This window comes from Manis pentadactyla, chromosome 3 (genome assembly GCF_030020395.1).
Source record: "Manis pentadactyla isolate mManPen7 chromosome 3, mManPen7.hap1, whole genome shotgun sequence".
NCBI lineage: Eukaryota > Metazoa > Chordata > Mammalia > Pholidota > Manidae > Manis > Manis pentadactyla.
Window position 1 is genome coordinate 199026421 of NC_080021.1, and position 25908 is coordinate 199052328.

General features: G+C 44.7%; 1 protein-coding gene across 9 annotated transcripts in view; it reads left to right on the plus strand.

Annotated features, from left to right (window-relative positions):
- The window catches only part of PALM2AKAP2 (PALM2 and AKAP2 fusion), a 424280-nt gene that overhangs the window by 194221 nt on the left and 204151 nt on the right, over nucleotides 1–25908 (plus strand). For all 9 annotated transcript variants that reach the window (XM_036903338.2, XM_036903350.2, XM_036903339.2 and 6 more), the window contains one exon: nucleotides 590–720. In XM_036903338.2, the coding sequence (XP_036759233.2) occupies nucleotides 590–720 (131 nt within the window). The remainder of the gene's footprint in view (nucleotides 1–589; nucleotides 721–25908) is intronic.

Below are 25908 nucleotides of genomic sequence, written 5' to 3' on the forward strand. Positions count from 1 at the left end.
TAATAGTACACAGGTGCACAGGTGGGGTGCATGATTTTAACACCGTTTGGAGACAACTGATGATGGCTGGGGGTCATTGAAAGAGTCTTTAAGAAGGGGCAATGACAAAACTTAATTTTTTACAAAGACACTTTAAGATGGACTGGATATTAGGTGACTTAGGAAATTTTATAATGGAGCAGTAGTTGCATAGAAAAATGTCCTCATTTTTTAGAGATTCATGCTGAAATACTTATGGGTGAAATGTTGTGGCGTTTGTTATTTCCTTTAAAGTGCTTTGGTGAAAAATATATAGATATGGCAAGATTTTTATATCTGTTAAAACTAGGTGAGGTTATGTGGGCATTCATTATAGAGTTTCCTCTGTTTTTCCGTATGTTTTCCTTTTTTTATAGTAGAAAAGACAGAAATAAATCCCCCTGGTGGCCCTCTGGGGTTGGGCCAGAGTGGAGTTGGGAGGCATGTTAATGAGGAGGCGAAGGCAGAGTCAGGGGAGTGCTGATCAGGGGCACAGCTGAAACGGGGTTCTGCGGATGGAGAGGCCTCGGACTGAAAGGTGTATCTGGTCTCTTCTTCCTCATTCCCACAGTCCAAAGTGCTTCGGGAAAAATGGCTGCTTCAGGGTATACCCGCTGGAACCGCTGAAGAGGAGGAAGCCCGGAGGCGGCAGTCTGAGGAGGATGAGTTCAGAGTCAAGCAACTGGAGGACAACATTCAGAGGTAGGTGGTTTCCAGCCCAGGGCCCCTTAGTTGTGATTTTATGGTGCAGTGACCACATCTCTCCTCTAGAGGGCGCTTCCCAGAGCTTTAGAATTACCTTCCAGAGTACATTGATACCGTTTAAACTTTTCCAGGTAACCCAGAGTTATTATGCTGAGTACTAGTTATTGTATTGGGCCATCATACAGGGGTATCCTCATGGACCAGTGAGGGTTTGTAAGCAGCTTGCCCCTTCGCTAAATGCCCCCCTTTGAATTCTTCTATCAGCTTTTGTCATTTTCCTCCTCTGGGTCAGGCTGTTAGCTGTTATTGCTGCTCTAGTGGGTCTCTCTTCAGATTTGCTACATCTGATCAACCTGAAAAGGGAAAACCATAGCCAAGGGTCTTGGAATTGAAATGAAGAGTACAGAAGTGCTGAGTGAGGGCACCCCTCTGGGTTTTGTGCCTGTGCTCTAAAAATTCACTTTGTATTGTCTACTTTCCCTGCTCAGAGGGTGAGTTTGCTTCCTGGGTTGCTCTCAACCAGGTTCTGCACATTTCCCTCTGGAAGATAAGTGACCTTCCTGTGACCAGTGGCTGGCCAGGCTCATACAGGAGTAAAAACATAGGTTTCCACATGAAAACTGTCAGGCCCTAGCCATTCCAGGTCCCAGGATACCAACCCAGAGATTTGAGATGGGGGTGGATGGTGGTGGGTGTAGATGCCTTAGTTCCAAATCCCATCCCACCAAATTCTGCCTGAAATCTCACTGTTGAGAGCTTCATCTGTTTCTCCTGAGTTAGGAGCTCTTCTAAGATACAAAAGGGAATAGTGAACTTGCTACAGCCCTTTTGACTCCCAGCAAGAATGAAGACTATGAGATCAGCTTGGGAATTTCAGTAGTGTCACCAAAGGGAAAGCAGGCCGACTGGCCATAAGCCCCAAAGGCCTGTACCCTTACTTTGCTTGGACCCTAATAGCTCTTTTAAAACATTAGAGAAGCTTAGCTAAACTTTGCTTGTGGGGGAAACTGGCTAAAAGCAAGTTTGTATGGGATGTGCATGTGTGTGTGTGGGGGTGTATGAAGATATAGACACATATGTGTATGTACATACACACCTGTTTCTTAGAATACAAAGTGCAAAGGCTTAACTATATATATGGTATTGGAAGAAATAAATTTTAATCTTGTAAATACTGGCATCAAGATTGTAAGGACCAGGACCTCCAGGACCCCACAAAGAAGGGAAGGACAGGACTTCCTGTTAGAAGCCCTGAAGATAGAAAAGGGAGGGGACAGGATGAAGTCACGCAGAGTCCTGAGCTCCAGGGGTGTTCCCTCTCCTCAGAAGAGGCTCTTAGATAAGTCCAGGCCAAGGATTCTTGAAAATACTGACAATAAATTGGAGAGGAACAGGCTGGTTTGAGAAATGGTTTTTTTAAGGAGCTAGTTTTTAAGTCCCAAAGTGGTAAGTCCATGTTGCTTCCAGCTGGAGTGACAGTTGACACAACACAGCATCTCTTTGTCTTTACTCTTGTTAAAAGTCCCAGTCATTTCCGTGTCCCCTTCTTACTGGTTTTACATAATCACAGCACATAGGTCTCATGCAAAGCAGAAGCCTCATAGCTATTTGCTGAACAAAGGAATTGGGGCTGCATGCACCATGCATCAGGGGACCCCTGCCTGGCAAAGGAAGCCTGGGAAATTACCCTCCAGTCAAACCTGGCAAAAGTCTAGGAACCAAGTGGCCTGGGTCTGTTCACGACAAGAACTGCTGCAGTTCAGGTTTGGGGTGGGCCAGTGTTATGCTGGGGGCCAGGAGTTCCAAACAAGAGCAGAGAACCAGGATGGGGCATCTCTGATGTGAAGGGAGACAATGATGGGCAGAAACTTTTTTTAAATTGTTTTTTAAAAACTGATCCTCACATATACATTCATTTCATCTAGTAGGTGTTAATACAGATGGAAGGCAGAAAGTATGTGGAAAATATGATAAAATTAGTTGCATGACCTTCTCTGTTTTTCTTAAATGGCATTGGAAAATGTCTTCTAACCACACTTGGCAGTGTCACTTTGGCTTGGATACAAATGTCATTCTTCGTGCCCTTTAGGTGGGGCAGCCATTATACATGGAAGGAGAGTCTTACATTGAGACTCAGTTTTGGCTGAATTGACCATCAGAGTGAGGTGTAAGAGTTAAGGGCTGGTTTATTGTTCAGATGGGCATAACCATACTCAGAAAAATAAAGAAATCTCTTTTTGTCTTTTTGTCTTTTGAGTCAACAAAATAAAGAACTCACTCAGTATATGCAGGCAATCTTTTGGAGCCCATTTAAGAGACAGCTAGATACCCAAGCCAGGAGGAAAGAAATCATGGCAGCCTAAAGGGGTAAAGGTGGAGTGCTTAGGCCTGGATTCAGGGGTCATTTCCTTCTGTCACAGTTGTGGCTCTGCTGGGAATTGCTCATTTGCTGGGGGATGAGCCGTGTTCCCTGGAGTTGCTTTTCTCAGAGAAGCAAGTCTGCCAGGGGGCATCTTTTCCTCCCAGAGCCTTTGGAGGGAGGAGTTTCTTCCTATTGTGGAAGTCAGTTTCTGCTTTTCCTCATCTTACTCACATCCTCTCTGTTACAATGTTTAGCACCGCCCAGGGGAAGACAGGAGCTGTCATCTCTCCTCCCTTAAAGAATAGTAAGGCCCCTAAGCCACTTTTTATCAAAAAATGGGAAGAATGCCTACAAAGAAAAATGAAGGTAAAGCTGAGTCATTTCATTTAGAAAAAGAAAAGATAAGAGCAACCTAATTCAGAACATCAGCTGCATATGGGATCTAAGCTAAGTCTTAATTCTTTACGTCTGGGCCATTCCGAATGTGATAAAGACTTCAAATTAAGCATGAGAATTTATACTCAGACATATGTCCATTTCTCTGGATATCTTCAAGAACAAAGAACATAACCACCTTCCTAATTCTGATTGCAAAGTTCTTCACAGTGCCAGTAGCCTTACAAGAAGTTCCAGGTTTACAGACCAGCTTGTTTTTTTTTTAATCAAAATGCTCTTTGTAAATTGGTGGCTGTTTAGAATTGAGAATGTTGTCTCTCTTCTAAAACTATTACATGTGGTACTTAGATTTTGAGGGCAGCCCACAAGGAGGGCAGGAAGGAGGGAACAGAAGGAGGGAGGGAAGAAGGGAGAAAAGAAGGGAAATGTAACTGGACTATTAAATCCTGGGCACTAGAATCATGTGGAAAACTTTCTTAAAATATGGGTTCTCGGGCCTTATCCCAGGAAATTTAGATTCAGTGACCCAGGTAAAGAGCCCTGGTATTTATGTTTTTAAAAAGAGTGTTCCAGATAATCCTTTTGCATGGTCAGGTTCAGGAATGATGACTGTAAATGAAAAAAGAATAGACCATAAGTAAGATCACATTTTAATACCTAGAAACCCCCAAGGGAAGTGAGAAGTAAATAGTGTTTATAAGAAAATTGATTTCACACAAGGACAACCTTGACCCCTGATTTCAGACTGATTCTAAGGCCTTAGCATTTGACTCAAGGAAATTTGAAACTTTCTTTGGGACTTTCATAGGTGGGAATAGAGCTGTCTATCTGGCATAGAGCTCAGGTCTCTCTACCGTATGCCCCACAGTGGGGCAAAGCTTTCATTTGAACTTGATTAGACAACCTTGGTTTACCAGACTAAAAATGATAGAGGCCAGGGAAGCTGGCTATTTCCCCAAAGGCCAGAACATTCTACCATTTTTCAAAGATTTATGGCTGAAATTAAGAGTACTACAGCCTTGCAGTGATGACCTCAAGGCAGTAGGAAAGGAAGACGAGAACTGGTCACTACAATGGAGAAAGAGGTTGTCGTTATTTTGGGAAGCTCTTTGCTGGGCAGTGTCAGGATGGCCCAGTCTGTTTATTATATTCTTGGCTTGCTAGAAACCAGAAGTAAAATAAGCTAAACAAAGTCAGCATTGTTTAAAGGAAAAACTGTACACAGATTTCTTTAATTTTCCTTTTCTTTTAATTCCACGTACCACGGCTTTCTGTATGCTTCATTTCCCATTGCAGTGCCGAATGGAGGAAGTCCAAAGGATTGTTTCTTCCCATTGCCAACCACTGTCCATGCCATCATTGTACATGATGGGTCCCTGGGGGCCACATGTGGGTTTCACACTGATGTTCTTAAGATTTTAGGCTGTTAGAGTCACACTTGTACTGTCTACTTGACATCTCCAATCAGCAAGTCTTTCACTTACCTTGTGATTTTCCTACTTAAGATTCTCTTCCTAATTTCATTATGTTTTATTTAGATGCTTAAAATGAAGTGCTCTTAAGTTTCTTTGATCAGTGAGAAGTATGGGGAAAAAACTTGCCCCACCCCTTACCTTGGAAATACCCCACTGCAGATGAGAAACCTCATGGAGTAGTAAATGGAAATGGAGCAAGCTGTCACAAAGTCTAGGTCTGCTGATAAAAATTGCTCTGTGATTTTGGGCAAGTTCCTCACTCTCTCTGGTCTCGATTTCCTCATCTTTTCAGTGAGAGGTCTCTCAGGATCTTCCAGCTCTGGTGTTCTGAGACTCTCTAATTTGGGTAGCCAGCTATAGACTCCTTTTCTGAATAAATATACCTGTGCAGGAAAATGTCACTGTTGTGGAAAGCAGTGGTTTTAGAAACGGGCCAGAACTGGGGAAGGATCTCAGGAAACAAAGACCCCATATATGCATAACTGACTAATCACAGAGGTGACTAATTATCTGGACAGCTGTCAGTGCTAAAATATGTCACATATCACATATGGATTGAATAAAATACTGAAGTCCTAGTTGCTAACCCAGAAAGGGCCATGCAACTTTTGTAAAAGAAAATTCGAGGTACAAGTGGATAGGTTCATTTCTGCTTCTGACTTAAGATTTTCCGAGTCCCTCTGTTGCTCTCTGATGGATACCAGAATTCACTTAATCTTTCTCATGCTTAAGGGCCTCAAAGCAGAAGATTAGAGACATCAGGCAGAAGCGTGTGTGTGTTTTATTATGGGATTTTGGCAACCAAGAAAAGGACAGTCACCCACAAATAACTGTTCTAGAAAAGGCAACCACAGAAATGTTCGTTGGAATCACAAAGGACACTTGCTTAGGATTCACTGTGTTCCTCAGCCTGAGTATTTTTAACTCCATATCGCACTGTCCTCCTGCAGCAGGGCCTGGAGCCCTGGCTTTGGGCGTTCTACATCTGCACACGCCCAGCCTGGGACCCCCCCCCACACGGCCACAGCTGGCAGCCCAGCCCTGTTCTCACTCCCATTCTTTTTCTTTCACCAAAATAAAACTATGCATACCATAAACCACGTAGTGATATAGTGGTATCACTATATTGTCTAATATTCTTTGGTCTCTTCCTCTGTTCTGAGTACTGATCTATCTTTTTGGCCTCTGTTCAATTCATGAATTTGCTCATTTTTATCCCCTTCACTCTGCAGTGGTGGTGGTGGTGGCGCCCCTAACACGGATGGGAGAACCAAGGCTGGGGAGAGAGATTAACTTGCTGCCCCAAATATCCCCATTAATAAATGAAAGAGCGAGTATTTCAACTTGGCTCTGTCAGACTCCAAAGCACGTTCTCAAAAATTTCAACACAAGTTATTTCACGCTAAAAGATATTTAGACATGATTTTCAATGAGTTGACACCAAAGTTCTCCTCGTGATGTAAATGGATGGATGGGTAACATGCTCCTCCTTCCTCAGCCCCCTCAAGCGTCTCCTCAGGAAGCTGCGTAGCCAGGGTGCCAGGACCCTGGAGGGGCAGGGCTTGGGTCGTAGGGAGGGGTCATGAGGCTGAGAGGCAGCCCCGCAGGTGTCTTCAGGAGCTGCAGCTTCACTGTAGGCTTGGTTCCTTCGCCTCCTTCTGAAGCCCTTTGCTCCCAGTGTGTTTCCCTGGCTGGGCGCAGGCTGACTCTCTGCTGGGAACAGTGTGAGGCTAGGTCAAGGGCTCAGCGTACTTGCTGAGGAGGACCCTGGACCTGAGTCTGACCGACCTGGGTCCGAGCCTCATTCTGCACTTGCGAGTTGTTTGATCTCGGACAAGCCATGTGACCTCTCTGGCCTTGAGTTCCCTCACCTGCACCCTGGGGATGGCAGTGCCCACCTTGAGGAGCTGTCATATGTGGAGAGAGTGTGCATTCCTGAGGTGCCAAGTACAGAGGCTCTCACGAAGTAAAAGCAGTGCTATTGTTATTGTTTTCCCCTCCCTCCTTCTAGAGGAGGGTTTCTCAAGAGCAGCACTATTGATGTTCTGAGCAGAAGAGTGGCTAGCGGAGGGGATGCACCCTGTGCATTGCAGGGTGTTTACAGAATCCCTGGCCTCTACCCAGGAGATTCCAGTAGCATCACACACACCCCGACTCAAATCAAAAGTGTCCAAGCATTGCTGAATGTCCCTGGAGGGAAAAATAGTCCTCAGTTGAGAACCACCACTTAAAGCCTGACATTACAGGTGTTGATACTAAGATAAAAATCACCCGATTGAGTAGCTTCAGAGTACAGAACCCTAAAAATATTTATGTGGCCATCATTGAAAAAACAAGAGATAACAAACGCTGGTGTGGATATGGAGGAAAGGGAACCCTTGTGTGCCACTGGCGGGATGGTAAATTGGTGCAGCCGCTATAGAAACAGTATGGAGGATCCTCACAAGAATAAAAATAGAACTGCCATGTGATACAGCAATTCCACTTCTGGGAACTTAGCCAACGGAAACAAAAACACCAACTCAGAAAGTCATCTGCACCCCCATGTTCATAGCAGCATTATTTATAATAGCCAAGATATGGATATATGATTTAGCCATTAAAAAAAGGAAGTCCTACCATTTGCAACAACACGAACAGACCTTGAAGAGACTATGCCAAGTGAAATAAGTCAGACAGAGAGAAACAGAAACTATATGATCTAAATATATGGAATCTTAAAAAAAAGTAGGAACAGAAAAAAAGTCCCCAAAGCTCATAAAAAAAGAGATCAGACTTGTTACCAGAGGTGGGGTGGGGGACTGGGAGAAAGTATATATTTCCAGTATAAGATAAATAAGTACTAGGGATGCAATGTACAACATGATGACCCCAGCTAACACTGCTGTGTGGCATATATGGAAGGTGTTATGAAAGTAAATCCTAAGAGCTCCATCACAAGGAAAGAATTTTTTTCCTTTTTTCTTTTCTTTGTATTACATCTATATGAAAAGATGGGAGTTAGATATACCTACTGTGGTAATCATAGTACAATATATGTGAATCAAACCATCACACTGTACACCTTAAGCTTATACAGTGACATGTCGATTATTTCTCAATACAATTGGGAAAAAAAAGATTTATGAAGATGACATGAATGATTTTCTGTGCAGAATGATACAAGTGTTTCAGTTGCTTGACAATATAAAGCTTCTCTCAAGCACTGAACCATGGAAGCCAGACCTGAGTTAAAAAGAAATGATTCCTTTTTCTTCTTTTTTTTTTTTTTGGCATCCAGTGCCGCACTGATTTGGCAAAGGTAGTGATTTTATGACAGCTCATAAAACCATAGAATCGTAGAGTATTCAAAACTGAGGTGTTATCTGGATCAACTACCTGATGCTCAAAAGTACAATGAAAGTGGTGAGTGGGAGTCAATACACAGTCCCTCCCTGGAGGCTGAACGTGTCAGGGAGCTCACTTCTTCACAGATGAACGCCCTTGTCCACACTGGAACAACTTTCATTACTCCAAACTCCTTTGAGATGAGAGTTCTATTCCCTGCAGTTCCCTGCAGCTCTCTGTTCCCAGCCTGCCAGGACCGCACGGGGATGTCCTTCCCCACGGGCTCTGAAATCGGGATGCTTATGGTTTGTGGCCGGCTTGGGAAGCTGGGACAGGTGAGGAAGGAAGCGCTCACCTGCTCTCAAGCATGTCAACACTGTGTGCGTGTTGCTTAGTGGCAATAGTGGAAGAGCTTGTAGGACCTTACTTACTACAAGACCCCAAGTGTCCTGCCTTGTTTGGGTTGTGTAGGTTCCATTACATTTGCCTCAGTACTGGTCAGGTAAATTGGGTTTAAAGTTTCTATAACTGTGAAAATAACAGGAGAACTTTGTCTATACACTGAGACCCCATAAGAACACATTTGGGGAATACTTGCCTTTTCTAGCCCTTAGAACAATTGCTATAGTTAAAGAGATGGTGCAAAGGCAATTTCTTGGCGGCTGGTCCTCGGCTTTTTGGCCTATGATTGCCCTGTCCCAGGTTTTACAAAAAGTTTTGAAAATGGTATTTTTGTGCCCCTCTAGCTTGTAATGTGGTCACTTCTGACCCCCTCCCTATTCTCGATGGAGCAAAAACATCAAGTGTCCTGTTAGTATTTTCTTGTGCAGTTTCCACCAATTGTGCATTCAGTGGATGGTCTCTCGGATGCTTTCTAGTGAGAATGGTGTATGATCTCATAAATAGAGGCCTGACAGTGGGATCTGTAGTCCAGTGGCCTTGGGGACCAGGCAGGGTTTGACGGGGAGATGACATGTTTAGGCAGGCTGACTTGACACTCCATCAACAGGGCCTGGAGCCAAGCCAATCTCCTGGTACAACTCCACTTGTATTCCCCTTAGGCCCCAGAGAAGAGTTTCATGGGACCTGAGGCTGCTTGAGGCTTGTCACTGCAAGGCCTGTCTCTGTGGGTCTTGCTAATTTCTCCTTCCTTCAGGTCCAAGCCTGCAGCTCTCCAAGGCAGCAAATGGGAGGTAAAGGTTTGCAGATTGACTCCCCCTCTAGGATCCCATTTCCCTAGCAAACTCATGCAAGGACACCAAAAGAAATGCTCTTCTTCTTTCTCCCACCCTAAAAGCAACTTTTGCCAGCAAGCATCCTGTAAATCTCTCTCCCAAGGTGTAAACCTTATCAGTGGGAATTTCAGGCCAAAAGAGAGGAAAGAGGTCTACAGCAGCAGATGAATAAGATTTAGGACATGTTTATGAAGCAGGCTTTGCTGATGCCTCAGCCCTTTTCTAAGAAACTCTTTTTAGCATGTTTGGAGCACATGTACAGTCACATTTGCAAAATGAAGAATTAAGGTTTATTGTGCTCATGGATTCTGAGTCAGGAATTAAAGCAGAGAATATTGGGATGGCCTGTCTCTGTTTCACAGTGTGTGCGGCCTCAGCTGGGAAGGCACATATAGTGAGGAATGGCTGTAGGGGTCTGGGTGCTGGAATCACCTGGAAACTTCTTCACTCACATGTCTAGGGCCCAAGCTGGAGTGACTCAAGGGCTTGGCACCTCTATGTCGCTCCTCCACAGGCTCGGCCTTCTCACCACGTGGCACCTGGGCTCTGCAAGGGAACACTCAAAGGGGGAGCGTCCAGAGAGCAAACATTGCAGGAGACCCAAGTGGAAGCTGTAGACTTCTGTCCTTGTCCCTTGGAAGTCTCACAGCATTACTGCTCTGCCTTGTTGATTGCATCCGAGCCAATAGAGCTCACTCGGATTTAAGGCGAGGGAAATTAGCCTCTGCCTCCTGACGGGAGTGGCAGGGTCACATTGCCGAAGAGTATGTGGGATGGCAGATGTTTTTGCGGCCAGATTTGGAAAACATAGTCTGTCTCCAGGTCTATGTTGTTTGGTGCATAGTTGAAGATTAGCCTTTATTATTGTTTGTTTGAATGTTCCTTTTATTATTATGTTGTATTCCTGTTAATTTTTGTTAATCTTAAAATCTTTTTTGATGCAGTTTAAAAAAAAGGGGGGAACGAAGGAAGGGAGGCCTCAGTGTGACTGACCTAGAGCTACATGGGAAGCGACAAGGCCACTCTGCTTCCTGCTGACCAAAAGCACCTCCCACCTCACTGCTAAAGCCTTTGATCACCTTTGAAAAAGAATCTGTTGGAATAATGTGCACCTCAGGGATTCTGGAGTCTCGTGTTCATTCCTCTCATATAGAAAGGCAGACGGAAAATATGAATAATGTCTGAATGCTGCAAGAATATCTATGAGGGTTTGGGGACACTTCTGCCAGCACAGACTGTCACCCAATCTGGGTGCCTGGAAGAAGGCTTTTAAGCACTGGTATGCAATGTGGCGTGAGGTTGCCTGATTCTGGCTTCGAAGACCAGACATGTCTAAACACCTGTGTTCAACATTCAAGGCCATTGCTGGGCCACATGGTTCCTTTGTGCAGATTAGAAAATGTAGTTCCATGGGCGACCACCACTTGGAATTATCACTGGCTGGATTCAGCCTGTTTTGCTCTTATGGCTGATATCCTTGGGCAGAAGCAAGCTATACAAGCATGTGCAGTAGCCCTGCTCACTTCTTGGTCTCCACTGGCCTCCTTCTTATTGGTCATTAAAATATTCTCAGTTTTCCTCATTCTTACACAATCTCAGGTAAGGCTGCAGGAGATGGAGATGAAGCTTTTTACAAGCCAGTGGGGAACATGGACAAGTAACCCATCAGTTAATAAAGTGGTGGGAAAGCTCCTATCATAGAAGTTCAGAAAGGGTCTGTGGGAGTTGGTCCCAGGGATGATAGTGCAGCTTGGGGAATATAGCCAGTGATTCTGTAACATCTGCCTGTGTTGACAGTAACTGCCCTAGTGGGGCTGAGGATTTAATAATGTGAGTAACTGCTGAATCACTGTGTTGTATACTTGAAACCAGTATAAGATTATAAAACAACTGTACTTCAATAGAAAAATATACTAAAAAATTGATCAAGCTGCAAAAAGAAAGGGGGTCTATGGGAGCCTATACAGGAGGGGGTACTTAACACTCAGATCAGGAGTGTAGAGAAGTCTTCCTGGAGGAAGCCTTGATCTTTGAGGTGAATGTGTTTTTCAGCTGTCAGGCAAATGTTTTTCTTTCTCTGTGACATGACATGACATGACATGACATGACATTTCTGTTGGTTTTTAACTAGGAGGTAAATTCTCCTAGAATAAGGACTTTACTGGTTACTTGCTGATTGGTTTCCTGAGGTTATTATAACAAATTACTATAAACTTGGTGGTTCAAAACAACAGAAATGTATCCTCTCTCAGTTCTAGAGTCCAGAAGTCAAAAATCAAGGCGTCAGCAGGGCTGTACTCCCTCCAGAAGCTCCAGGGGAGCTCCTTCCTTCCTTCCTCGCCTCTCCCGGCTTCTAGCGGCATAGGTGTTCCTCGGCTTGTGGCTGCACCACTCCGATCTCTGCCGACCTCTGATCTCTTCTCCTTTATCTCTTATGATACCCTTGCCATTCGATTTAGGGCCTATCCAGATAATCCAAGATGAACCCATTTCAATCCTTAAATTATTTACATCTGCAAAAATCTTTTTTCTTCCACATAAGGTCACATTTACAGGTTTGCGGGATTAGGATGTAGACACATCTTTTTTGTAGCCACCATTCAACACTATACCTACTGTTCTATCTTAAGTGCCTGGACTGCTGCCTGGTGTGAATAGGTTGCTCAATAAATATTTTTTAGTTTAACTGAACTGCATCAGCTTTAGATCATCCGTAGCATTGTCATGAGGTTCAAAACCAACATTCATGTCTAGAAACGGGATAAGGCCATGGTTCCAGGCATGAACATCAGCATTACATTTGCCAGGTGCCAGTCCAGGGTCTCCACTTGCTGCCTGCATCATCTCAGGCAGGTCCCTTTAGCCTCTCTCTCCTTTTGCTTCTTCTTCTACAAAATAAAGATAATAATAATGAGATAAACTTTATTGGGTAGTGGTGACAATTAAATTAATATATAAAGAGTGCTTACAATTATCTAGGGCTTGGTGCCCAATAGACTTTAGCTTGGATTATTAAAAGAAAAAAGTGATGTGACAATGTACAATATATAAATAACCCCAAATTGTCTGATTTTATGAGACTTCCCCTCCACCTTCGGGAAGAGCTGAGAGGGATGCCACCACCCTAAGCTTAGTGTGCCATGTCAGGAGCCAGCTGCAGGTGGACGTGCAAGTCTGGTGGTGACTTTGCAGCCCCAGCCGCCACTCCTGAGAGGTCCAGGACGGAGGGAGGCGGGAGGCTGGGAGCCCAGCGCTCATGGGGGAGTGGCTGCTTCCGTACAAGGGTGGCAAGCAGCTTCTGCTCCCAGGCAGCTGCTCTGCTCTCAGGTTCTCTCGTCCTCTGTGACCAGCTCCAGGCTGTTCCCCTGAGGCCCTCACCAGGGCCGCTCAAGTGGAGGGTAAAAAAGAACAGCTCCAAAAGCAGAAGTAGGACAACATGGCAGATGGATCTTAGAAGGATCCAGATGAATTTGGGAGCAGACTAAGGTGAACTGGGTGAGAAGCTGGAGTTGTCTCAGCAGGTTATTTTCTTTGTAAGTACCGTTGTGCTTTCTAGTGGATTATTTTTTTAAAATCATCTAGGTTGTCTGAGCGATACTGTGCTCAGTTCCTTTGGGGACTTGCTTTGTTAGAGAAAAATGGCTAAAGCCAGTGCTATTCAAAGTAATGTCCATAGACTGCTTCTGGTCAGGCAGCTGTTCATTACCGGTCTATGGCGAGATAAGGGTGGAAATTGCCAATAAGGTGTCTGGAAACTTTAATAGCAACTTGACATCACTGTGACAAGCTGTAATCAGTGGGCCTGCTTCATTGAATAGGCCTGTCTGGATGTCCGTGCACTACTGTGGTGAGGTGCACGTGTCAGGATCCGATCACCAGTGTTAGTCTGCAACATATTGCGGTAAAACCCAGGTCCTTGACTATGAAGAGTTTAGGGTGCACTGCTGCAAACCAGATGGCAGAAGAAAGATGAGTATCTACCCCAATACCTCACTTTTTGCCAAAATGTTTAAATATTGTCATTGCCATATTTTTGTACCATTGATCTTTAGCTTTAGGGAAGAACTTGGAAAGTATTTAGAATAAGCCCCTCCCCACACTTCTTACCTTAAAGGTGGAGAACTTGAGGCCAGGACAGACCACATGACTCTCAGAATGACCTAGCCAGCCAGCGATCTCCCTGGAACTAAGCCCAAGTCCCCAATACTCTTTCAAAGCTGACATTCTTTTCCCAAAGCTAAATGCAATGCAAAAGCAAATTTCAGCCCCTAACAAGGAATCACAAATTCCAGATTAATGCTCCAGAATGATATGGTTTTCTTGGGAGCAGAAGTTTCATGAACACAACTCAGGCCCAAACATACAGGGCAACCTGCTGGTGCTGGGGTCTGCTCTGTTAAGCAAAGGACTTTATTGGGTACAATTATTATTCCTTATTGGAGTCTAAGACACTGATATTTTCATATAGCCATACAAATGTCTTGGTTTGTAATCTTGAGAAAATCAGTTAATGACCCAGCTGAATCTGTAAGTAGGAACAAGAATAAAATTTTCTCTCCCTAGGGACATCCTAAGAATTTTTGTGAGGCTAAATAGGAGGCCCAGAGAGATGACTTGGTCTGGGAAAGCAGAAGTAAAACTTGGCTTTTCATTCTGGAAGACTCTATAAGGTTAAAAACATCATCTGACAGCTAGAAGAGAAGCTTGGCAATTGGCTTGATTAGCCCTCTGCTTTCAGGTAGAACTACACTTAAACCATTTCTGAGTGATGCACGTCGCTCCTGTTTTTAAGGAAGGGAGGGGAGACCCCCCAGCCGAGTGGCTTTTCCTTGGGCCAGCACTGCCATGACTGTGACCATATTAATGGAGCCAGGAAGAGAGGAAGCACTGGCTTCCGCAAGGCACAGTCCCTCCTGGCAGAGACTCAGAAGGGACATCCTCGTGTTTCCGGGATGCTGGCACTCAGGTCCTGAGTAAGTCTTGTGTCTAGTAGAGTTAGACTCGGTCCTGATAAATCACATCGTTACGATGCTCCTCGGGCTTCTGCTCAGATGGTATAATCTCTCTGGCCTTCAAATGTCCTAACTGGAATTTTCCCCAGCCAGTTTCTACTTCACATTGGAATTAGGCCCAAGTTCTCTTTGCCACTCCTAGGATAAGAATCCCATGCTAGATAGAGAATTCTAGTAACAGGAATGTGGATTTTCCACAAGGTTTAAATATTCACCAGCCAACCTTTCAGCAGAGTGCTGAGGCCAGCCTGGCCTCCTCCATGGGGGACGGAGTAGTACAGGGTCAAGGGTGAGCATTCCCACTGGACTCACACCTTTACCTCATCACTTCTTATGACCTTGGACTGGTTACCTAATAGTTTGTATTTGTTTCCTCATCTACAAAATGGAAATATAATGTATACTTTGAGGATAGTTGTGAGGATCAAGTGAGTTAACGTATGTAAAATGCACAAAGTAGTGTGTGGCAATGGTGGTCACTAGTATTATCTATTATGACCCAAAGCCTGGGTTTGCTTCAAGCAAGTGGAATGATTCTCAGACCAAGTGTTTTCACTATCTGTTTATTAGAAGGTGATGTTCCAAATCATATGCATTTTGTTTAATATAAAAGATAAGCATAGATATACAGTTGCTGTTTTTTCTTTCTTAGGGGTTTGGGATGATTCTGTATCAGCATTTTAGAAATGACCTTTGTGCCTGCCACAGCTCATCTCCTCACCCCTCACCATCTCCTCTCGCACCAGAATTCCGCTGTGTTCGCTACTAGTTCTTTCAGTAAGATGGGATATGGAGGGGCCCACTTACTGTTTAGAATAAATGTTCTTTGGTCACTGGAGTATGGGAATTTGCCTTCAAATTATAGGTAATCGCATTAACAAACCAAAAAGATTTATGATTTAATAGAGTAAAAAACAATTTATTCACATCTCCTGTAAAATCTGTTTGTGGTTGTCTCTGTTCTCTAAGGAGAATTACTATGGATATACCACTCTTTTTACCCCTTTTTTCTTTTGTTTTTTTTAATTGCAGTATAGTTGATAGGCTGTATTATATTAGTTTCAGGTATACAACATAGTGTGTTGACAATTATATACAGTACAAAATGCCCACCATGATACATGTAGTTGCCATCTGTTAACTTTTCCTGAAAAAAAAAAAAGAGAATTTGAACAACAAGGTCACATAGTGGTACCCTAGTTCCTTTGCAGCAATTACACCTTTCACACCTGTCCCAGGTCATATCAATATCAAGGTCAAGCTTGCAATATTCCAAGTAAAAGTACAACTTCCCCCGTGCACACAATACATGTGCAAACACACTCCCACTCTCCAGTTTTTTCTCCAGACCATTTCACAAATGAGGAAAGAGATCTCAGAGGCTCTCTCTTTCTCAACCATTTGAAGACACATTTTGCAATGTGCTAAATTCATGGTTCTGCTTTGTTAGAAGTCTCTCTTGCCTGGACTAGTTTATGTTCACATTCATAGAAGCTGACTAGTGCTTCTTTTATTAGGACATACTCAACACTCTTTGTTGAATTATTGTACCTTTTTAAAGTCCATCTGGAGATTAAATTTTAGGACCCTTGATAAAAGCAAGATAATATTTTGTGAGGAGCCTAGGAATGTGTGGTTGACTTTGGAACAGCCGTTTGTAATAAAATTCTCCCATCCTCAGACAGACTCCATGGGCCCCCACACCCCCTCTTCACTGTCCTCTCTCTCCTCCGCTTTGATGCCACGCTTCTGGGAGCAGTCATCATGCTCAGTGTCTCCACGTGCTCACCTCCCCCTCAGTCTCCTCTGTGTCCTCTGACCCTGCCGAGTCACCAGTGCCCATTCAGTGGCCAAGTGCAATGAGGACTTTCTGATTCTCACCTTAGTTGACTATATCGAGCAGCAGCCAAGACTCCTGAACACTCCCGATTTCTTGAAGCATCCTCCCTCCTTGGTTTACATGACATGACAATATCCCTGATTTTCTATCTCCTTTTTCTCTGTCCATCCTTGAAATGTTGGTTCCTTGAGGTTCTGATCTTGGTGTTCTTACTTCTCACATTCTCTCCGAGGCAGATCCTCTGTTTCCATGACTTCTGAAAAACATCCTTCCATCCCAAGTTTTTTTTTCTCCTGACCTACCCATACAGCCAGCCTCCTCCTGGTTACATCCATTTGAATCTCCCTCAAACACCTAAAACTCAACATGTCAAAAATTAAACTCTTTACGTCCTCTAATTTGTTCTCTCTTTGATTCTTAATCTTATTGGAAAACATCACTGTGTACCCAGCTGCCCAAGTCTGAAACCAAAGCACCATCCATGATTCCTCTCTCCATATCAACCCCAAATCTATTCAATAATTTTATATCACAAGCATTTCTAGAATCTTTCCAGTCTATTTCATTCTCGCTGCCATGACGCTATCCAGGCCATCATTACCTTTCACATGAATTGCTTTAACAGCCTCTTACCCAGTCCCCTTTCCTCTAGTTTTATGTCCTTCTAACCCAAACTCTACCCAGCCACCAGAAATATCTCTCAAAATTTCTATTGGTGATATCACCCTCCAGCTCAGAAACCTTTACCCATTCCCTTCGGACTGTATGTCCAAACTCCTTAATATGACATAGAGAGCCACTTACGATATGATCTCCTCTTCTCCAGTCTTATCTTCCATAATAATCCTCCTCCTCCCCCACTTGCTGGCCACCCCAGTCACTTTCTCCAGTTCCCTGGAAGTACCAAGCTCTCTCTGTGTCAAGCTTTTTGTGTCTGCAGACCCTTCTGCCAGGGGCACTCTTCAACCCCTCTTTACTTTGCTAACTCCTAGTGATCCTTCAGGCCTCAGCAAAGATACCACCTTCTTTGACCCTAATCTCTGGTTTAATATCCCCCCATGGGCATTTTTAGCTCAAAACTTCCTGTATCATAGCACATGTGAAGTTGTTTCTCTCTCTGTCCTCTGCCACCATCAGCTTTCTGGAGACAAAGAGAGTATAGTGTTCACTTTTGTGATTCCCAGATCCTGGCACACTGCCTGGCACAAAGGGCTTTCATTACACATTTACTGGGAGGAAGAAGAAAAGAGTGAAGGAAACACAGTGACACCCCACAGTTGCTTTGGGTATAAGTGCTTGTAAGATTTCTTTCTGCATAGGCATTTCCAACTGAAAGTTGGGTTTTTGCCTGCATTACTTTGATTGACATATAATCATGACATGAACTAAAGGAAGGAAATTATTTTCTTGATACAGCTTTCATTCACCTAGAAGTATGGACAACTACTGCCTTGAACAAACTTACCTGCTCACAGCTAATTGCTCTGGAGTGGTTGATGCAGTATTCATTTGGAACAAAATTGTAAATATATATTCATTGAGCATCATACATAGCAGGGGGCAAGGTGTTGGAGTTAGAGAAAAGAGGTCAAAGTCTTCCCCCCTGCTTTTATGGATCTTAACAGTCTAGGTGCCCTTTGGATGGTATTTGCATACAACAGGTACTGAGAAATACCTGTTCTCAAGATTGTAGACATTTATAGAAAGGAATGATCACTGAGGGTCTTAGGATTTTGGCTTTTACCTCAGTGGGATTGAGATTAATCTTTCTGAGATGTGTGCATTCATTTGGTAAACTTTTATCAAATGCTTATGATGGAGGCAAAATTAAGTTGGAGATACAGAAATGAAAGTGACACAATTGCTACCCTCAAGAGACCTGTAATCCACTCAGTTATAATGGGGGACAACTCTTCAAAGTCCCTTAACTTTGGGTATTCAGAGATCTCCCACAGCTTCAGGTCTTATGTTTATATTGCTCATGAGCAATAGAACATCTAACATTTGATGTTAGAAGTTTCCCTTCCAAGAATTATTTCTTACCACTGAGAGTTAAATTTGATTTCAGACAGTATGTCAGGGTCCTAACCTAGAACTTTGAATATCTGAATCTTTTAAAGCAGTGATGGTTCCATTTCTAAAAAGTAAAAGATTCTAAGTCAAATTTAATATATCTTAAAAGTAAGTGGAGAGAAATTCCAGGCTCATAGGAAACAGTCTATGAAGGCTATTTTGGGACATGAGCTGAATGGCTGTCATTGAGATGGAGCAAATGTTCACAGATATCATAGGTATAATCAGATGGAAAAAGAGGGCCCTTCCTGACCTCAGTGAGGCCCTGGCCCCTTTCAGCCTCAAGCTGGATCCCAGCTGTAGAGCTGGACTTGAGTTACTAGGTGATGCAGGAGTTTGAGAGTGGCCACATGCATGTCGGAATGGAGCTTAACTGGTAAGGTCAGCCGGTTGTCATGGGTGCTCCATCCCGACCAAGCTCACTGGACTCTTCACAGCTCAGCCACCTGTTGTAAACAGCTGAAGGGGGCCTGGCTCCCTTTGGAGGTTGTCACTTTCTCTGGAGCAAGGAAACAGGGAGAACAGCAAGCAGTCATTTATTGCTCTCACAAAGTCACTCTCTTCATTAGGAGCAACAGTCCAGGCATGGCCAGCCATGGAGTGGTCCTTCTGCACAAGACCTGCCATCTCTCTGAAGACAGGATAAGCACTGACCTAACTATAGAAGTACCTCTGGAGAAAAGGCTAGAAGAGCAGGTTGGAACCAGATAACAGAGGGCTTTGAATGCTAAACTGAGAGACTTGAAACTTATCCTAGAGGCCATAAAGCATGATTGAACATTTCATAGCAGGGGAGTTGTAATAAGCCCAGTGATGAAACTATGGTGCTGGCTCAGCACTACAGTTAGAGAAAGAAGGAGGTGGAGAAGCCGAGGATAGGCTGGGGACCAACTGGGCAGGTGGCCAGTGTATGCTGAATTGGCAGGATTGAGGAAGACAATCTACCAATGGAGGATGGCCCAGGATACCAGTGGGCAAATCAAATAAGTCACTCAACAATCCCGAGATCCTCACACCTGGACCAGAGAAAGCATTAGTCAGGGGCAGCCCAGGGCTCCAGAGAGTTCCCAGGGAGAGGCATTGCTATACCATGAAGGAAACTTTCCAACCCCAGAGCCAGTTCTAGACCTGCGTGCTCAGTTGTGTCTTTTTTTTTTTAATCTCATCAACACCTTGGGCCTGACCAGAGTCCTACCATGAACTGAAGGTTCCTCTTCCCAGATGGTTCCAAGGAGGCTGAGCAGGGGCTTTTTACAGATGCAGTGAAAAGATTATGTTCTTCAGCATGGACTGACCTTGGTCTGAATCTCAGCTCTGCACCTTATGAATCAAATAGGATCTTGGGCAAACTAGTTAAGCCACCTGGAAAGTGGGAACCAATCATAGGGAATCTCACTGGGCTGTTGTGAGGCTTAGCTTACTTAATATTGTAAAGTATCTAACCACTGCTTACCACATAATGGGTTCCCAGCTCCTGTTAATATCCTCTTGTCTTTCTCTTTATATGGCACAGAGCTTGTCCTCTGTGGATCTTGTTTCTCTCTCACCAGAGGTCAGCCTTGATGGGAGGCATGTGATCAGAACAGTAGCATTCTTTCATCATCATGTCCGTTCAGCCATCCCTTGTTTCACATTGCACTGGGTTCTTGAATGACTGTACAGTAAACCATCATTTTAATAGAGTAAAGTAGCTGGATACCCAGGAAGCCCTGCTTGTAGTCCTTTGTCAGATGAGATGGGTCATCACTGGATTCTTTTATACGTGCTGAGTCATCGAGTTCCATTTGTTTATAGGTGGAGAGCATCTATGAACTTACTTAGCTACTCAACCACTCCACAGCTAGCGCTCAGACTAGAAGGCCCAGAGCCTCAGAGCAGAGCCTGACTGTCTCTCCCAGACACTTACTGTGCCCTTGGCCCTGGCTGAACTTGGAAATCCAAGGATGCACATGACCAATGCACCCGGGAGGAACACCCTGTCCAAAACAGAGCATGGCCACAATCCTTATTCTGTGAGCACGCACAGGGCTCGGGTTCCCCACAGATACCCAGGGCCTATTTTGTATAGGTTCTTGTGTTGGGAACTGGGGTTCCTGAGATAACAGAGGCCCAGCCTCTGTACTTGAAACTTCTCAGACTTCATGAACCTCTTCTGGTGCTTGACTTCATGAGCTAGATGTCATTCCTGTCCCTGGTCACTGGATTACAGATGTATGGGTGACAGCTCCTTGGTGAAGGGCCAGGGACCTGTGCTGAGACAGCCTCAGGGAGGGAGCATGCCCTGCAGGCCTCCCTGCTGCTTTGCAGAAGTGAGAACCTTGGGCCTCCGGGGTCCATGTCTGCACAGTGACTGGCCTTCAGTGGGGGTGGGGTGGGGGTGGGAAACGTGTGTGGGGAGGGGTTGGCCATACTGAACCATGGTCACTGGTTGGGTTGTTCTTAATTGGCCTTTTGGGATACCTACTGTAGCCCATTGATAGTGTCTTATGTCATGTGTCCTAAAAAAGCAATGGTCTCAATGAAGATCATTGAAATAGTCCCAGTCAGTTCTTCCTGAAGGTTCGAACCTGTCTCTGGACCTCCCCAATTAGTTTCTCTCCCTGTTACAGAGCACATAACAACTTAGGTCCACAGGTTACAAGGCTTGGCTGGGGGTTTCTGCACACAAATACTGGGGGCAAGTGCACTCTGTTCCTTCGAGAGCAGAGCAGGGGGACAAAGCATTCAGGGACCTGGGCACTTTATCGTTGATATATTGAGATTTCTCCTCCCAAGTAACCACACAGTACCAAAGTCATAGACTGACAGAAATTTTCTTCCTGGGTGCTTTACCTAAATTCCCAAGCATACAACCTTAGCTAGTGGACTATGATTTTTATCTGCCACTAGATGGCTCCCCATGTGCACATAAGTCTTTCCCATATAGAGAACTTGAATTCGATTTTCTGGATTTTTTAATTAAACATGTACACATACCCACGTAAAGTCTTAACTCTCAGCATCGTTGAAGCCAATAATCAATTCTTTAATTTTCCTTTTAGCATTCAAATGATAGAACTTACTTACATTCTCTGGAGAATTGGTTTAACCTAGAATCTGTGGGTGAACTTAAATCTTGTGGGACACAAACCACATGGGTAAGAAGCAGAATTTGAATTCATGCTATTCAATGGCATGTTTTGGGTTGTCTTGTAAATCAGTACATGCAATGTTTAACACAATAATCTTTAAGTTCAGTTTTTTAAAAAAGCAGTTGGAGAGAAAGGAAGAACAAACATTAAATAGCGCTTACTCCATGGTAGTGTTCTGAGACATTTTTAAATATGAACTTGTTTCACCTTCATAGCTTTGAAACTGCTCCTCCACCTGCATCATTATAACCATCTTCTAGGTGAGGAAACTGAGACTGAAAGTGAGGGGCTCACTCAGCATCTCAGCCAATAAACAGCACGCAAACCAAACTCCTGGTCCTGACTTGCTTGCACTACATCCCGTGCCTCCAGCTGGCCTGAAACAATCAGGGTAGTTTTAGCAGAAGTCAATTTGTGGCATGAAAGGTATTTGGATTCTGATGGCTCTTTTCATCTTTCTCTCAATTTTCTTATCTATCACATGGAAATAAAATAATCCCTAATTGCTGTGAAAGGATTTGTAAGCTTTAAAGTCTTACACAGATAATATCTGCTGCTGTTATTGTTGGGATTATTTGGGTTTTGTGGGAATATGAGAATTCCCATCTATGCCCAAAAGCTTGTGGGCCTTCACTTATTCACACAAATATCATTTATTGCCTTTGTGTGTGACCTGCCATATAAGGTGCCTGTAGTATTTCTGCAACAAATCTGGTCTGCCCTGAACTTTCTGTACGGCTGAGTATTGGCAGTGTTGCTGCCTTGTGCTTCCAGCAGGTAATTCTCCCTCAGCCTCAAGATCCAGAAATAACAGACAATGGGTAGGACAACTTCAGGGGCGGCGTGGCCACAGCTGACTAGGAAGATGGCCAGCGCCAGTTCTGCATGAGCCCAACCACCAGAAAGAGACAGCTTGTTTTTTATAATTATTATTTTGGAACCCAAGGTATTATTTCTATACCCAGGAGTTGTCACTTCAAATGGCCAATCAGATCATCTCTTTGGCAGAGGCTGCAATTCAAAGTACAAGTCTTTGGATACATTAAAACTGGACCACAGTTGTATTGCTTCTAAGATTTTCTCTAATTTGGCTTCAGCAATGATGCATGACCCAGGCCTTGATCCCTACATGCATATCATTTTGTACCTGGTGGTTTTTATTGGAAGGCCCTTGGTATAAGGCATATTCTATAGACACTATTAATAGATACCATTCTCATTTGACTTCTCAGTACAATAGCTGCTGTAAAACGGAATCAGGGTTGATAAATCTAAAGGGATAAAGTTCACCAGAGAGAATATTTTTTACTTTATTTTTAGTTCCTGAAGTTTTTGTCTCAAAACTCTGCAATAAAGGTGGTGCACATGACTTTCATTACCTTCTGCAGGGCCGTCTTGGGGCATAGGCCCACTAGCTGCCTTCAGCCTCGTTTCCTGAAGCTCAGGCCCATGTGGGCCCCTCCACCAAGGCCACTCCAGCCCTACCTCCCGGCCTCCAGGCCACTGCGGGCTGCTATAGGTGGGGGAGGGGGAGGGGAGGGCAATGTAGCTGCTTCTGCCTCAAAACCATCTGTGCCACTGGAGGGGAGCCCTTAGGGTCTCCTTGCTGACATTTTAGATGCAAAATATCTCTGTTGTGTCTGTAAGATAGAGAAATGACAGGGAGGTGCCAGAAGGACTCCTGGGAATGTGCCAAGGGGAAACCAACAGTGCAGGAGCGCTCTGTGCCTGCAGCCCATGCCGGATGCTCAGGGAGGACACAGTGTTCAGGGCTGACTCAGCCTCGGCTGCTGGGGTGGGGGAGCCTCAGCATTTGCCTAGACTCCGAGATGATCCTGTTACTCCAAGCCCTTGCCTGCTGCAGCCAAGTGAGGGCAGTGATGCAGCTCAGTAGCCTTTGGGCTGATTGTCTTTGTAAGAGCTCATGCACTTGAAGTAATTTTCATCCTGGGAACACCTTAAATTAAGGCCTCTAGGTTCAAATTCATCACCTGGCCAACACTGTAACACACACCCTCAAGGGGAGCAGGAATGGCTGGCTTCGGCTGCATTTCCTCCCATGTCCCAGGAATCATTCCGTACCTCCTCCGCACATCCGCATCTGTTCTCACCCGGCTGCCATAGCGATGTTTCTAGAATATAGCTGATTCATCTCTCCCATAAGACAAATAAACAGACAAACAAGAAACTTAAGCGGCCCCCTGTTGCCTTCGGGATCAAATCTCAGCTCCTCCGTGTGGCACTGCAGAGCCGACTCGTCCTGGGCTCGGCCCTCTCCTCCCAGCAGAACACCAGGAAACGCCCGGCCCTACACGTCCTCACTCCGTCTCTCAAGCCCTCCTTGCTCTTTTCTGCCTCTGAGCCCCTTGGTCCACGCGTATGCCTTGCCCCGAATGCCTTCTGAACACCACACTGCCTTGATCCCCGCTGTCATCTTTGAAGATCTTACTGGAATATTTCAAGCTCTTGACACCTGCTCTAGCTGTTCCCTAAGCAGAGCTGGTCAAGCTCTCTTTGCATTCTTGCAGCATTTTGGTCTTCCTGTTTGAGCTCTAACTCTGTTGTAGTTACCTATACACCTGCTTCCCCCAGCATAAGATGAGCTTCTTAAATGCAGAGACGAGGCAACTATCACTATACCTAACTCAACAGTTGTTTGAAAGCAAATGAGACAGACTATTTCAAACCTCCCTTCCAAGGCCAGTGAGACTGAAAAGCTGTGGTTCCTGCTCCCGCCACCTGGGCCAGGAGCCCCGCTGTTTTATTTCAGGCCGTTTTCTCCCAACCAGGTGCCTGAGCCTAGAATACCTCAGCCCACAGCCGTCGTTGCAGCCCTTAGCTCCTGAGAGGAAGGGGCAGGGCTCAGTAGCTGCGCCTCTGAGAACATGCTGGAGAACAATAGCAGGAAGCGTCCAAGTGGGAAACAATCAGTGGGCTCAGCCCATGTGGAAGAGCTTCCTGATTGGCTTGATTTGTTCTAAGCAGGAACTCTTAGAATAGGTTTGGGATTATCCCAGTGGGATGACAAATTTCTCCACCAAGGAGGTGCTAGCCACCTGGTAATGTGAAGTATGGAAAACATGGTTAGAAAAAAACAAAACCTAAGAGGAAGTTCCCTTTAGGAAGATCCTATTGGATTTAGCAAGACCCCCAGCCCCTGCCACAGCTCCCGGGGCCAGCCTCTGAGAGTTGCTTTGGGCACAGTTAAACTGTCACTTCCCCTTTAGAGGTCAAAGGCCAGAAGTGCTCTTTGTCCTTCCGTGGCCTGTCAGGCAGCTCATAGAAGGCTAAGGTATAGAAGGGTGCAAGCAAGAGTGGCCCCTTTTAGAACCACATTCCTGGGGTAGACACTGGTTGAGCACTGACTGTGTATTCAAAAGCACTCCTTGTAGGCACCGTGAGGGCTGTAAAAACACCAGATGCTCTTTCTATTCTCATGGAGCAGTGGTCTCCAAACCACATTCTGTTCTGTGGAAAAGCCAAGCTGAGGCAAGGATGGGGTAGAAGTGGGAGGTGCTCCCAGTCCACCCATGCCTCAGTGAGAGCAGCTCTATTTGACCAAGGTGTTGGAAAAGAAAATTTTACAGTAGACGGAGCAAATGCTGAAAACCACTGGAGTAGGAGTGGTTTCATTTGTTCTTCGCAGGAGACAGCGCAGGGCAGCCTGAGCTGCTAGGCTTCAGCAACAGGAAGGCCTGGGTCTGGAACCCAGCTCTGCCCCTGCTGGTGCTGGATCACAAATTACTGACCCTCTCTCAACCTCTGGCTCATCAGCTCTCAAGGGCAGATTACAGAAGCAGTTACTGTGCAAATTGCAGAGAATTGAATAATGCTTACAAACCATTCAGCACGTTGCCTGGGCCATGGTAAATGCTCAATGAATGGTAACTATTTTTACCACGACATTAAATTTTTTCCCAATGAATGAGTCATTAACAGACTAAACTCAAATATCTTGAAAGCTCCATCAGTCTCCCCAGAGCAACCTCCCATATAGGCAGCAGGCAAAAATGTGTTGATTATCCCCACTTTGGGCATTTATAAGAGCTGCAGCTGAAGCTGTGTGGATGCACACACACACACACACACACACGGGCTAGTGGGAAACTCTAACTCAGCAAGAAAACTGTCACTGAGTGCTGGATTTAGGCACAAACAATGAGTAAACAGGGATTTGGAAAAGAGGAATGTGCCATATAAACAATTCTCTCAATCAGATGTGAAAGCCCAGATGCTTCCTGCATGAAGGGGTGAACTCGGAGAGAACCATAGGGTAAAATGAAGTAAACGCTGAGACTGTCCATCCTTCTGGCCCATTCCTACATATCTGTGTG